The sequence below is a fragment of the Archocentrus centrarchus genome, unplaced genomic scaffold, assembly GCF_007364275.1.
Source record: "Archocentrus centrarchus isolate MPI-CPG fArcCen1 unplaced genomic scaffold, fArcCen1 scaffold_64_ctg1, whole genome shotgun sequence".
In the NCBI taxonomy this organism is placed as follows: domain Eukaryota; kingdom Metazoa; phylum Chordata; class Actinopteri; order Cichliformes; family Cichlidae; genus Archocentrus; species Archocentrus centrarchus.
The window spans coordinates 952,574-966,505 of NW_022060281.1; the positions used below are offsets into that span (position 1 = coordinate 952,574).

A 13,932-nucleotide genomic window follows, 5' to 3' on the forward strand; every position below is an offset into this window, starting at 1 on the left:
CGGACAGGAGCTGAGGAGGGTTTTAGCGCTAAACTCATCCAGTTTATGCGATCACATTTAACTGGAAATTTATTACAATGGGACCAGATTTTTCATCCGAGGTAGGTGAATATCCGACGGATTTATGTGATTATTTTATTGGAGTTAATGTTAGGAAAAATCAGGACCTGCAGATGCCATCCAACTAGAGTGAAAACCCGATTTGTGCGACTTCGACTTAGGTGATTTTTACTGTATAAAGCGCATGAAAAATACAACTCACCATAACACTGAATCAGTGTAAGCCCCCTGAGCTTGTTTCTCTGATACTCATTTTTGCTGGCTTCTGGTTTGACTGGGTTCGGCCGATTTCACATGGAGCGTGGCTGCAGAGCCGCGGTGTCAAGCGCTGGAGAGTCAGTTTGATGGCTGGGTCTACCTCACTGCTATCCCCGGTGTTGATAAATAAAAATGGTAAATGGACTAGTTCTTACATAGCGCTTTTCTACTCTTGTTGAGCACTCAAAAATTTAAAGAAGCGTTATGTAGGTCAACCAACCGATTTCGTTAGACAGGCCTGAAGCTTCTGGGTTTAATTTTAGCGGTGACGTATCATGTGAGCAGAAACGTCTTGACACGTCAAGAGGAAGTCATGGAGGGAAGTAACGGAGCGAATCCGCCCATTTTTCAAAATAAAATATAGTTTAGGCGCAGATAACAAGTAAAGCGGAAATAATTTAAGTTATTTATTCTTTATGTGCGGCCCGGTACCAAATGTCCCACGGCCCGGTACCGGTCCACGGCCCGGGGGTTGGGGACCTCTGGCTTATACAACACGTTTGCATTCACCTGTTCAGTATCTTGCCGAGGGTACTTTGTCATGCAGCCCGGAGCAGCCAGGAATCAAACCACCAACCTTCCGATTGGTAGGTGACCTGCTCTACCTCCTGAACCACAGCCTGGCTAACATGAGGTATCAGCTCAGCTTGGTTAGCATAGACTGTCTGGGTGCAGTCTGTGGGTCGATACCTGCTGATCAGCGCTCAGTAACATCCTCAGCAAACTGGAGCTCCACCTTCCTCCAGGGTCTGTTAGTCAAATGAAGCCACAGCAGCCATATGATTGGTCAGATTATTGCATTAAAAAGCCAAAAGGCTCCAACAGCACAAACACGGTCCAGAGGTCCAGTTCAGGGACACCAGTTAGCTGAGGTGAAGCCTAGCAGACAGCTAGCAGCTACAGCCGCCTGTGTCACCATCCACCTGTCAGGTCACACCCCTAATACTGCAAACTTCAATCAGGCTGTAAACATGTTTGTTTCTGCTGTAAAGTTTAAGTATGGGAGTCTGTGGGGACTGACTCACTGGTGGAGCCTCATGTGGATGTTAGAGGAACTGCAGGCTTTGGTATTTCAATCATAAATCATCTCTAGCAGAATCAGTCAGTATTTAAGCTGATAGCAAAATATATATGATTAGCTGACACTGCCCAGTAACTTCAGGCCAAAAACAATATACTGGGCGTTCCTTCTCACCTGTGAAAAGTCACTTCCTGTTTGGATTTCTTTCATTAGGAAATCTGTGAGCTGGACTGAAGCTGCTGCACCGTGTGCGCTCACATCAACATGCATCTGTTTGCCCTGACCTTTAAATACCCTGCTATAGTTTTTATTGGAGCAGGAGGTGACCTCACGCTCTGATGTAAAACCAAAGTTATCTAACATGTGAATGCAGCATAACAACAAACGTCCTGCCGCTGCATTTTTCTGCAGTGAGGTGGACCTGAAGGCAGCACGGCGGCAGCATTGTTGAATCTATTAGAGGAATGCGAGCCGTGGAGGGCAGCGAGGACCCGATGCCAGAGCCGGAGTCCTGCCCGGTGAGATCACCGGCACAAACTGGCTGCTGACATCACACCCTGCCAACACCAGGAGGAGGAGGAGGAAGAGCAAACATCCTGATGCAGCCACAGATAGCAGCATTACATTCAGGGCTCTGTCAGTGTGCACATCTAAAGCCCTGAAATTAAAAATAAAGGGTGTTTTAAGGGATTTCATTCCCTGCTCAGGTTTACAGTCAACACTTCAGTGCCAGCTAACGGGTGGAAACGGGAACAGTTTGTTGGTTTACGGGGATTTTAGGGAGTAAAAACACTTCAAATGACACAAACTGCACTTCAAGCAGGCCTTAAAGAAGGTTATTCTCCACACCAATAAATCTATTTTGGATCAGTTAGTGGACAGGTTCTTATTTTGTGTGCTTTTTAAAAACACTGCTTTATCTTTACATTCGAGTCATTTTTGTGACGAGAAATTTTAGGATTTAAATTTAAAATTTAAAACTTTTAATGAATTATTTCAGAGTTTTTTAAACTGTTTAACCAGGTTGATGAGGAGGATTTAAGGGAGTAAGGATCCCTTAAAGTCCATTCTTTAATGCAGCTTTGGACAGTTTGCACTCGGTTTGTTTTTCCATCTCTTTGTGGTTGTGAGTCCCTGTTTTGTCTCCTTCTGCTCTCATAGCTGGTTTGGTTCTTTAATGTCTTTTTAGATATGTTTTTAGTATTTCTGCAGTTGTGTGTCTATCTGGCTGCTCTGGACTCATTTGTGTTTATTGTGTTGTGGGTGGGTTTTTTGCGTCTCTTTCTGGTCCCTTTGTGTCTCACTCTGAACATTAACATCATCACCACTCAGACGCTCGTTTCTCCTATGTTTTCAGGTTGTTAGGAAGGCATCAACCTGAAACACCTGCAGCTTCTGCCCCAGGTGAATTTACATAAACTAAGAGAAGGTTCTTCACATCACTGCAGTAATGACTCGGCGTGACCTCGCCATGTGACCACCTGTCCTGGAAACCAGTTGGGTCTCACGGCACTCTGAAGCTTTTATTTTGGGAAGTGAAGCAGCAGCAGTCCTGCAGGGAAACATGAGACAGCAGCTGCAACACCGGCCTCTGTGAAGTCCCAAAAACTGAGTCATGTTACCCAGTTTTCTGCCTCACAGGAGCTGCTGTGAGTCAGAGCATCACACAGCCCCATGTGACGCTTCCTTACAGTCTCAGCGACCTCTGACCTTTCTGGCAGCTTCTCATTCTCCACTAAGTGGAAGCTGGAATCTTGTGGCTGTATTTATGTGGCTTTAATGTGGGTGTTTGAGGTTTGTACATGTTAAAAACACCAACATCTGACGCCTGCGCTGCCACCTGTCAGCGAGAGGTTTCAGACCCGCCGCTCTGCCAAAGCTCATCCTTCTGTGGCTGCTCTGAGTATTTCTGAACCTTTGTGACTATTTCAGTGTTATTGTGTGTTTGTGAAGTTATTTTCATTGGTACTGCTTCATTTTGTGTCTTGTTTTGGACACTCTACATCTCATTGTGAACACGTGTGTCTCTGAATTGTTTTGTGGTTAATTTGAATGTTTTTTGGATCTTTGTGTGACTCTAATTTAATCTGGGAGGCTTCCTGAGTACTAAAGGTCCTGATACACTGATTATTTTATTTAAACTAAACTCAGGAACTCTACTTCTGTTCAGTGGGGGAGCAGTGAGATTTAAAACACTGTAGTCTAACAGAACCAGAGCAGTTTCAGGGTCTGACCCCTACAACGCTGCCACACCGGCTGAACCCAGCTTAAGGGGAAGTTGGCCCTCTGAATGACCTCTGACCTCTCTGGAGGGGAACTGGACTGACTAAAGCACTCGGCAGCCCGCGTGGTTGAAAACCTCCCGGAGCACTAGCTCCGGATCCCCCCGGTGGCCTCCATGACCTCGGCCTGGGCCCTCAGCAGATACCTGGCTCTCCGGGCGGTCACCGGTGCCCTCGCTACCTGCTGACCCCGGTCCCGAAACCTGCCCGGCCGCCGGGTCTAGGACCCGCCCCCAGGAGTGTGTTCTTCTTACCGTAGACCCGGAGCCAGCCCTGCTGCTGGGACACAGCGTCCCCCAGGATCCGGTCCACCAGCGGATCCAGGAGGCTCAGTCCGCCGCGCAGAGACTCCACGTCGCCTGGAAGCGAGTCCGTCTCCATATCCAAAAAGGGAGGAAAAACTTGTTCTGGCTTGATGTATCCCTTCACAAGTGTGCGATATTCCGGGAGAAGTGACTTTAAGTGTCCACGCGGAGAGTGGAAGCGGAAAAAGTCTCGGGATAATCCGTTACGGGACAGTTTGGTCGCTTTCACCGCCCAGCTGCTCCCAGCTAGCCGTTAGCTCCGGTCCGGCTGCCCGGCTGGCTCGCCCTCATTGTTCCGCTTCTCAGGTTAGCCGAAGGGAATTAAACTTCCTCCAAACCGGCGTCCAGGTGAAGCCGGAGCCCCCGTACCTCCGTCCTCTTGAAGAGTCTGCCCAGAGGCAGCCGCTATGTCCCGTGTGAGCCGCTGAAAGAGACAGAGTCACGCGGCGGTTGGTGTGCCTCCGGCGGGCTGCCCCTCTCTGCCGCTGCTCGCAGTCCACCGCACGGGGCCGGGCGCGAGCCTGACCGGGCGCGCGCGTGCCAGGAGAATCAGGAGCGCGCAGGGAGGTCTGGCTGACCGTCAGCCGCTGACGGGACGTTTCCCCGAACCTGAGCGCGTGACCTACGTCGGCATTTAACAGGTGAGACGTGTGCAGAGGAGCACCTTCATCTCCTGAAGTCCCGCTGCAGGTGTTAAAGCCCGCTCAGAGCTTAACTTCACCCGCAAAAATACACAACGTGACAAACAAAACTGCGTAAGACACAGAGACACACAAAATGACTATACACGGCCACAAACATGCAACAACAGACTCGAACCAACTGCGAAACGTACTACACAGCTCCAAAAACACCCAAATGATTACAAACATGCACAAAACAACTCCACAGACACAAGGTGATGCAAACAGACTCACAAATAATCACAAAGAGATGCAAGTGTTCAGAAATACACACAAAAAGGATGGGAAATGAGTGCAAAATAACACATAATGATGAAAAGAGACTCAAAACAACCAAAAATAATGTCATAAAAAAGACAAAAGAACCCCACAAACAGGCTAAATAACCACACAACACTACAAAACTACAAAAAAAAGACACAAAACAGGCCCAAGATACAAGAACGAAATATAAAAAGATTCAAACAAACTACAAAAGAATGAATAAGGATGAAAAGAGACACACAACATCCACAATTGTCCTCCACTTTCACTTTATTAGATTTGTTTGACAGAGGCTGAGCATTTTAACCCTTCAAAAACACACAGACACACAATCAGTCACTGAAGGAGCCATTAACACACCTGCAAACTCATCAACAATCACAGCACAAACTGTGTGTGTGTGTGTGTGTGTGTGTGTGTGTGTGTGTGTGTGTGTGTGTGTGTGTGTGTGTGTGTGTGTGTGTCTGCCTCCACTTAGTCTGCAGAGCTTTCATGACTCAAACTCAATCTCACTTCTTTCCTTCTCTGTGCTGCAGAAACTAAAGCAGCACTCTGACGCCCCCTGCTGGACCCTGCGGGTCCTCACATTATCAACAAATAAATTCCCTCCAGCAGGTTCCTGCCACCCCCTGTTCTGTGGTATAGGTGTAAACCCTCTGTCTCCCTGCTTGTTCTAGGGCAGATTTTTTTAGGCTGATGAAAGTCTGATTTTAATGCTTTAAATCTGCAGGTGATCGTGTTTCCTCTCCTGACTTTAGGCTGACGGCTAAAAGCATCAGCAACATCAAAGAGCTCCAGAAACTCTTGAAGAACTCAAAAAAGGAGGTTCAAGAGGTCATTTCGCATCTTTATTGTAGGAGGCTCTAAAGCATGTCAGAACATCCAGAATCCAGCCAAGCAGGGGGCACCAACACACCTCCACGATGGATGCCACGGTGTGAAAGAGACACAAGAGGAAAGGACAAAGTAACCTGATGCAGGAAATCAGACTGCTGCTCAGAAGCACAGGGACCTGCTGCACATTAAAGTTCTTTCATTCATACACACCCTCCCCTTAATGCACACACTCAACACAGTACAATACAATTCACCTGAAGAGCACACAAAGCATCATGAAATGCATCAAACATGATTGTGTTTTCTTCACTCTCTGCCTCATAAACAGCCACATAAACAGTGTTTCTCAGTATTTCCCCTCACTGTCAACCATGAAACAGAGTTTATAACCCAATAAACTGGCATAAACTGAGCAATCTCCATAAAAACATCCCAGGACCTGTTCTTTTTTTTCCCCAGCTATGCAAAAATGATGTTTACAATAAGCCAGTCTTCAGTTCGCTGTCCATAGATAAACAATGAAGCCCAACTGGAGCAGAACAAGAAACTTGGAACTAAAATAATAAAGTCCATCAGTGCCAAATAGTGACAGGTCAGCCGAGGAGGGGCTCAGAGAGCTCAGATGAGCTCCTAATCTCCAATCTGATGTTTCTGACACTGTTCAGAGAACAAACAGAGCAGGACAGCAGTGACCCCGCGCTACCAGAACCTGTCGCACTTCTGCCTGCTGACGTCTAAATCTGCACTGATCTACGTCATGAGAGGACGTCTTCACCTTCTTTCTGCTGCAGCCACACAAGTCTGATTCATTCCTGACAAACCACACTGCTGCAGCACACAACGCCTGTGTGTGAGTGCGCTGTAACACATGTAAACCTGTTTGCATGAACCGCCTCCAGTGGCACAATATAACACAGACGTTATGACATGATGTGACATGATCCCAGAATATATAATTACCAATATTATTATTCCTACTGCTGCTGCCTCCTGTTTCTGCAATTATTATTATTATTATTATTATTATTATTATTATTATTATTATTATTATTATATTAATGCTGTTACTACAGTTATTTTAGGGCTGCTAAGATGAAATTTAAGTTTAGGGTCTAAACTCAGTGATGGATAATCATCAGCTATCCTCCACTTCATGTTCCTGTTTGACTTTCCCCTCATTAAGATTTCAACACTTCTGCAAAAACACACACACACACACACACACACACACACACACACACACACACACACACACAGTGACCACACAGACATCAGACAGCAACAAAACATGAGAAATTTACTTTAATTTAAAAAACCACGTGACCACAGACTGCCCTCCCCTCTGACTCAAATGACCAGAACAACACAAAATAATGATTAAAAACACGGAAATGATCCCAAACAGGTCCACAGTGACGTGACTCAGTCAGACACACAAACCCGCTCCTAAACTTAACACATAAACAAACAAACAAACAAACAAGCAAAAAAGCCACAAAAAATTTAGAAAAATCAGAAGGAAGTTTTTTTAATTATTAACCGGTGCTTTTATTGTGAAGTGCAAGTGGAAGTTCCGACTGCAGCTGCTGACGCAGCAACTACGGGAGCAAACATCCGGTCGAAGCTGCGCGTTTGCGGCTTTTTTCGGCTCTTCCGGTCAGCATGGCGCACCTGCGGCTCCTGCGAGCGGCGGTGACGGAGCGGCTAGCGGCGGCCGCGGAGGAGATCCTCGCGCTGGTGGAGAGGGTGATGGTGGAGCGCGAGGACGAGTTCATCCGCCTGTACACGCCGGCGCGCGCGAGGGAGAGTCCGGCCCGCGGGGACACGCACACAGGTCCGGCCCAAAGTGAGCGAGCTAATAGTTCTGTTCTTTATTTTTCACAATAAAAGCTTCTGGTTCTGTTTGTTTTTCACAATAAAAGCATCAGCCACTGGGCTCCGCCCCCACACGCAGTGCGGCGTCCACAGGGGGCGCTCTAATAGCAAAAGAGTTTCTCTGAGAACGAAGGAAACCAGTCAAACTCGCTTATTTAACTCGGCTTAAATGGGAAAGTTTTGTGTGATTCAATATTTTTAGTCCATTTTTTAAAATATTGAATTAAAGGGTCATTTTTAATTCTAGGTATGTGATACTGTGAGTATAATCTGATTAAATATAATTAGCTATAATTAATCAGATTATGTTTGTCGGTCTGACTCGCTCCAAAAAACTCTGAATAGATGTTCTGGAGTTTCTGCAGCGTAGTCAGAAGAAGAACCCCGCTGGTCTCTAGCAGGGACGTTTTGGGGTCATTTTAGGTCATTCCATCAAGATGACCCATTCTCAGTCACTGTGCTCTGAAAATAGAAACAGAATAGAAACACAGGTTTCGGGCACCCACAGATTTAATCAGAGATCCACAGGTATGAACAGCTGTCCTGTTTCAGGATCAGGTATTATCACGGAAACGTTAAAACAGTTTGACAGAAATCAGGAAGCGAGTCCTCAGACCCTCCTGCTGCACTCTGACCTGTGAGGGCTCCTCCACAGATCTGATTGGTTAGCAGGCGGTGATATCATACCTGTGCTATGGAGGGAGATTAGTGTGTTAGCAAGCCACACAGCTTACAGTCAGAGTTTTCTGTGTCATGAAAGTGTCTCTTTTTACCTGCTAAATCACCATGGTAACTGATGCTGAGCACATCACCTGTCAGGAGCAGGTGATGTTCAGAGTTTTGGTTTGAAATCATCTGGAAGCACAGTGTTTTCACTGATTTTAGTTTAACTCTACAGCGTGTTTTAGGACTGCGCTGGGGGAGACCTTTGACCTTTGACATTTAATGGTTCAGATTCTAACCGGCTGCTGAGTCTCTCTGAGGTTTTGCTGAGCCGGCTAATGCAAAGAAAGCCCGGCTGTGTCGAGCTTCGTCCGTAGCGCACCCAGAGCAGCATAAGTTACCATGCTGATGCACACCAGTGAGATGTGAACCACCTTCCTAACCCTGGACACTCGTCATGGACATGCATCCATCTGCCAAAACGTTTCTCCCACGTTCTCTACAGAGGAGCGGTGGCGTACACTCATGACATCACTAACAAAAGCTTAGACTGTCGTAAAGAGACACCACACAATTACAACTGTTACAGGGGTTTGCAGAAGCAAAAAAAAAATTATAATCCAGGTGCTAACAGCATACTAGAGTAGCCGTCATTGCAATCTGCTTCCGGGGTGAACGCTGGCGCGTTTTGGCTGCCGCTATCTGCAATCTTTTTATGTTTTTATGCTTATTGATCTTGTGTTCTGATCTCTGAACTCTCAACAATGTGGCCCAACAAGTCGTCTTTTTGGATCATACTTTTCTGGATTATTCTTTCCCTGTTTTGGAAATCAGTGGCTCTGGAAATCCAATACTCGGCTGACGAACTTCTACAACTCCGGCTCCGGCTTGCGATTCCGCTTCCATCAGCACTGTATCTCCACCCGGAAATTATCTGGCATCCCCGCAGAAGGTATACCCACCAAGGCTCTCATCGCAAATACTGCGTTGATGACACCAAGCCGATCCGTACCTTGTGGTCGGTCTTTCTGCGACCTTCAAAGAAAGCCGGACGGATTACGGACCGCAGTGCCCTGACTCGACTAGCCAGATCGGCTAATGCTGCCCCGATGACAAGCGCCATCACCCTCGGCCTCCTGAATATTCGCTCTCTCACCAATAAGGGACTTTTGCTGTCTGAATACATCCACGACAGTAAGTTTGACTTTATGTGTCTGACCGAGACATGGCAGCAAAATAATGACTTTTCCCACTTAAATCAAGCTACGCCTCCTGGGTTTGTTTACATGTCTCGGTCATATGACACCGGTCGTGGTGGCGGTCTTGCGATTTTCTACCAGGAGAAATTGAAAGGGGAGTTTTTAAGGGGAGTGGTGGCCTAGGGGAGAAGAAGAGGGTTCATCACTGAGAGGACCCTGGTTCAAATCCTCAGGCTGGCATCACCGTGGGTCCCTGAGCAAGCCCACCCCCCCAGGTTGCTCCCCGGGCGCACCTTGGCTGCCCCCTGCTCCATGCTGTGCTGTGTGTACTACATACTTCATGTGTGTGATGGGTTAAATGCAGAGAATGAATCTCACTGCATGTATGTGACAAATAAAGCTCTTTCTTCTTCTTCTTCTTCTGAAAGTTACATCTATCCCTGTACCTCATTTCGCCTCCTTTGAATGCATCGCCCTACAGATAAAAGGAGCTATGCCCATGGTTTTAGCAGTTCTGTATCGCCCACCTAAAAGAAGCCCAGATTTTATAAATGAACTCTCTGCATGTCTGTCTTCGCTATCGACTATGTCACCATATTTTATCCTGCTGGGCGACTTCAATGTTCATATTGATAATGCTGCCGATCCACTCACCATGGACTTTATATCCTGCTTGGATATACTTCCACTTCGTTCTTCTTCATCACTGCTCCTCACTATACCTTCTGTCCACTTAGCAACTATGGGGTCTAGAGCCTTTTGTCATACAGCACCCCATCTCTGGAACGCTCTAGCGCAACATTTAAAGGTCATAAACAGCTTATCTCTTTTTAAATCTCGTTTAAAAACCCATCTGTTCAAACAAGCTTTTGGCCTGTAACTGTGTGGGTTCTAGGATTTTACCTTGGTCTTAACTAATCTGTTTTTTCTTTATTGTGTAATTGTGCTTTCTCTTTTGCTGTTTCCTCTTTGATTGTTTTTTACCTGTAAGGTGACCTTGAGTGCCCTGAAAGGCGCCAATAAATAAAATGTATTATTATTATTATTATTATTGTGAGCATGAACTATGATTTTTTTTTAATGCAAGCCACTAACAATAACAACAGGAAGTGACATCACTTTGCTGGGAACTGTAGTTTCTTCACCACAGCCTCTCACAGCTGCTGGGGTTTTATGTTTAATAGGAATCCTGAAATTATCCTTTGAGCTCCTTTTTCCTCTTGTTCCCGCTCAGTTTCACGCTGGTCACCATTTTACTTTCTGTAGCACCACAAAATCAAGCGTGAACAGGACCGTCGTGAGATCACATTGTGAACAAAACTGGCCGTGCCCGGTGGTAGATTGGAAATTGCGTTGAAATAATACTATAGTTCGGCAATCTAGGGAGAGAAAGACAAAAAATCAGAGTAGACGGGTGGCGTGCACGCGCCCGCTTGCTAATTGCAGTGACAGAAGAGTTCCGATAGTGAACCGGTGAAATTCTCAGACCGGTGTAAGCACCGGGCGATCAACCGCTGGCTAGAACCCTGTCCTGTGGAGCAGGGGGCCAGAGGATGGGGTTTACCTCCTCTTCCATACCAGACTCATCTTCTGGCCTTCAGGGTCAGAATCATTTTCTGGTCATGAAACATTTTTGGGCAGCGTGGTGGCGCGGTGGTTAGCGCTGCTGCCTCACAGTTAGAATAACATCTGGAAGGCCTGGGTTCGATTCCACCTTGGCCCAGGCCCCTCCCTCTCTCTCTGTGTGGAGTTTGCATGTTCTCCCCGTGTCTGTGGGTTTCTTCCAGGTACTCCAGTTTCCTCCCACAGTCCAAAGACATGCACTTACTGGGGTTAGGTTAATTGGAAACTCTAAATTGTCCATAGGTGTGAGTGTGGATGTTGTCTGTCTCTCTGTGTTGGCCCTGCGACAGGCTGGCGACCTGTTCAGGGTGTACCCCACCTCTCGCCCTATGACAGCTGGGATAGGCTTCAGCCCCCCCGCAACCCTGAACAGGATAAGTGGATGGATGGAAACATTTTTGGTTTTATTTGTTTTTTTGATGCATGTGAATTTTTTAAAATGCTGTTTAAAATATTTTCTTATAAAGAGTAAACAGTGCTCTCTTATCCTCGGCAGACACTCACCACCTCGATGGTGGCAGCCACCCCCAGTCTGAGCCTCCCATCATCAAGGAGGAGGTGGAGGAGGAGGTGTGGATCATTCCTCAGGCAGTGGCAGAGGAGGAGGATATTAAAGAGTTTAAGCACAAGCTGTCTGAGGAGGACGAGGAGGAGGAGGAGATGGAGATGAAGGAAGATGAAGCCCAGACGAGCACTTCCTGTGAGAGGCCCTATGCACCGCCTCCTCTGCAGCAGCAGCAGGGTCCTCCTGATGGAGGCGGAGACGCCGACAGAAGCAACCCTTTCTGTAGCTGTAAAGTTTGCGGGATAAAGTTCAGCTACCGTGGCTCTCTGCTGAACCACGCTGAGACTCACGCCGCCACCGAGTGCTGCATCTGCGGCGTGTGCGGCGAGCTGCAGGCCGACCGACAGAAGCTGCTGGAGCACCTGCAGACGCACGTCAAGAGCCACGTCTGCAAGTTCTGCGGCAAAAGCTTCCAGCGGCGTGTGGAGCTGAAGGTGCATACGCGCAGCCACACGGGCGAGAAGCCGTTCGGCTGCAGGCTGTGCGGGAAGCGCTTCACCCGCAAGAACAACATGGAGATCCACATGAGGACGCACACGGGTGAGAAGCCATACCGCTGTGGCGTCTGTGGGAAGGGCTTCAACATCACCTCATCCATGATCCGCCACGCCAGGACGCACACTGGGGAGAAACCGTACAGCTGCAACATCTGCTTCAAGAACTTCACGGCCAGTTCGGACATGAAGATCCACATGAGGACGCACACGGGCGAGAAGCCCTACACCTGCCCTGTGTGTGGGAGGGGCTTCGCCCTCAGCACGCCGCTCAAATACCACATGAAGCACCACACGGAGGAGCGGCCATACTGCTGCAGCCACTGCAACCGCTGCTTCAGCGACGTGTACACACTGCGGCGGCACACGAAGAACCACGAGAGTGAGGACTGCGGGCACAAATAAAACGTCCAGTTTTTGCTGTGAGGGGCGGGGTTATTTTTATCAAACTGTAATCTGGGTTAATGAATGAGATTATGCAGCTGCTTTAGGTGCAGTACTGAGTGCTTTTAACCAGTCTTGAAGGGGCGACCGCTGCTCGCTGCCAGATATCAGACGGGACAGCGAGACTCAGTTTCTGAGTCGGTCGGCGTGGAGCTACCCAACGCCTCGATGTAACTCCATGAAAAGTGGAACGAGGTCAGAGAACCTGGGAGATGAAGGCAGAGGAACCAGTGACGGGCTCACTGCGACTGTACTAGAGTACGGTCCTGGATTTTTCCTGCTTCCACAGCTGCTCCTACAGTCATTCCTTTATTCCCTCTGGATCAGTGATTCCCATATTGAGAGCTGTGGCTCTCTGAGGGGCCCTGAGGGGTCATTTTCAAAATGTACACTTTTTAAACTGTTATATAATTTTATCCAGCAGGATAAAATTCACTTTTATGAGCAGAATAATCCTTTTGGTTGAATTCTTACAGGATTTGTAGGATAAGGATTTTCTTTTGGAATCCTAATGAACTTTTTGACTCAGCTTTTATATTTTTGTTTCAAATTTCAGAGAAATATTTAGACTGGGAAGAGAGACTGAACTGTGAAACAGCCTCAGGATTTGAACTGGAGATCCTCGTGGCTGTTCTTCATTTTCTGACCCGGGTTTGATCCTCAGCTCAGAGCTCAGCTCAATCTGAGGGAATGATGGAGATGAGAAATGTCTGCGTGAGGATCAGAGCGCTGATTAAAGCTTCGAGCTGGAGCTGAACCGAAGGAGTGAGATGGAGCTTTCAGGAACGGGTGCTTTTGATTTCTGACATAAGAAAAAGGATTCATTTTATCCTGTTTCTCCTGTTTTCATCTGACATTATAACAGTTTGTTCAGTTCTCAGTCTGACCTGAGAGCTTTTTCCTGTCAGAGCAGCCATGAAAAGAAAGATTGAGGATGTAAAGAACACGTTCTCCATCATCTCAGGACGTTTGTGACCTTCAGCCCAAGTCTGAAGGAGACGTTTTGGTCTCAAGCTTCACACATTCGTCGATCACGTCCTGTTATTTTCTCCTGTTTGCAAAATTTTTATTTAAAATTTTGTGAAAGTGATGCAGAAGTTTGAGATTCTGTAAGGTTTAGTTTTGATGTTTGATACAGACTAAATCTTAAATGTGGTTTTGCTGCAGCAGCAGGTTCAGAACTCATGCTGATATTTTTTTATTGTTTGCATATGATAATGGGATGGTGTGTGAAATTAAATCGATGCAGTGGCTTCTAACCATCTGAACCCCGCGTTTATCCAAAGATAGAAATATTTTTTTTTAGAGAAATATTCATTTTGATGTAGCGAGATGTTTAAATAAAGTTGTTACAGGAGT

The 13,932-nt window shown here is 46.9% G+C and overlaps 2 protein-coding genes across 3 annotated transcripts in view; one reads left to right on the top strand and one right to left on the bottom strand.

The window, feature by feature from the left end:
• The window catches only part of rasal2 (RAS protein activator like 2), a 72,741-nt gene extending 68,315 nt beyond the window's left edge, over positions 1-4,426 (bottom strand). The window contains exon 1 of the mRNA XM_030725642.1: positions 3,876-4,426. Within this exon, the coding sequence (XP_030581502.1) occupies positions 3,876-4,002 (127 nt within the window). The 5' untranslated portion in view covers positions 4,003-4,426. The remainder of the gene's footprint in view (positions 1-3,875) is intronic.
• A 2,938-nt stretch (positions 4,427-7,364) lies between these two features.
• On the top strand, positions 7,365-13,932 carry LOC115777700 (zinc finger protein 239-like). 2 transcript variants are annotated; one of them, XM_030725661.1, is made up of 2 exons: positions 7,365-7,556; positions 11,567-13,932. In XM_030725661.1, exons 1-2 carry the CDS (start codon positions 7,373-7,375, stop codon positions 12,532-12,534), a joined length of 1,152 nt encoding a protein of 383 aa, XP_030581521.1. In that variant the 5' UTR covers positions 7,365-7,372; the 3' UTR covers positions 12,535-13,932. The 2 variants fall into 2 exon arrangements, with proteins under 2 accessions (XP_030581521.1, XP_030581522.1); XM_030725662.1 differs by having other exon boundaries at positions 7,365-7,544.

What these genes read in the sequence shown, in the direction of transcription:
- LOC115777700 (XM_030725661.1), top strand. Translation starts at nt 7,373, where the DNA reads ATGGCGCACCTGCGGCTCCTGCGAGCGGCGGTGACGGAGCGGCTAGCG. An exon ending in GCACACAGGTCCGGCCCAAA is followed by an intron (nt 7,557 to 11,566) that starts GTGAGCGAGCTA and finishes TATCCTCGGCAG; the next exon opens with ACACTCACCACCTCGATGGT.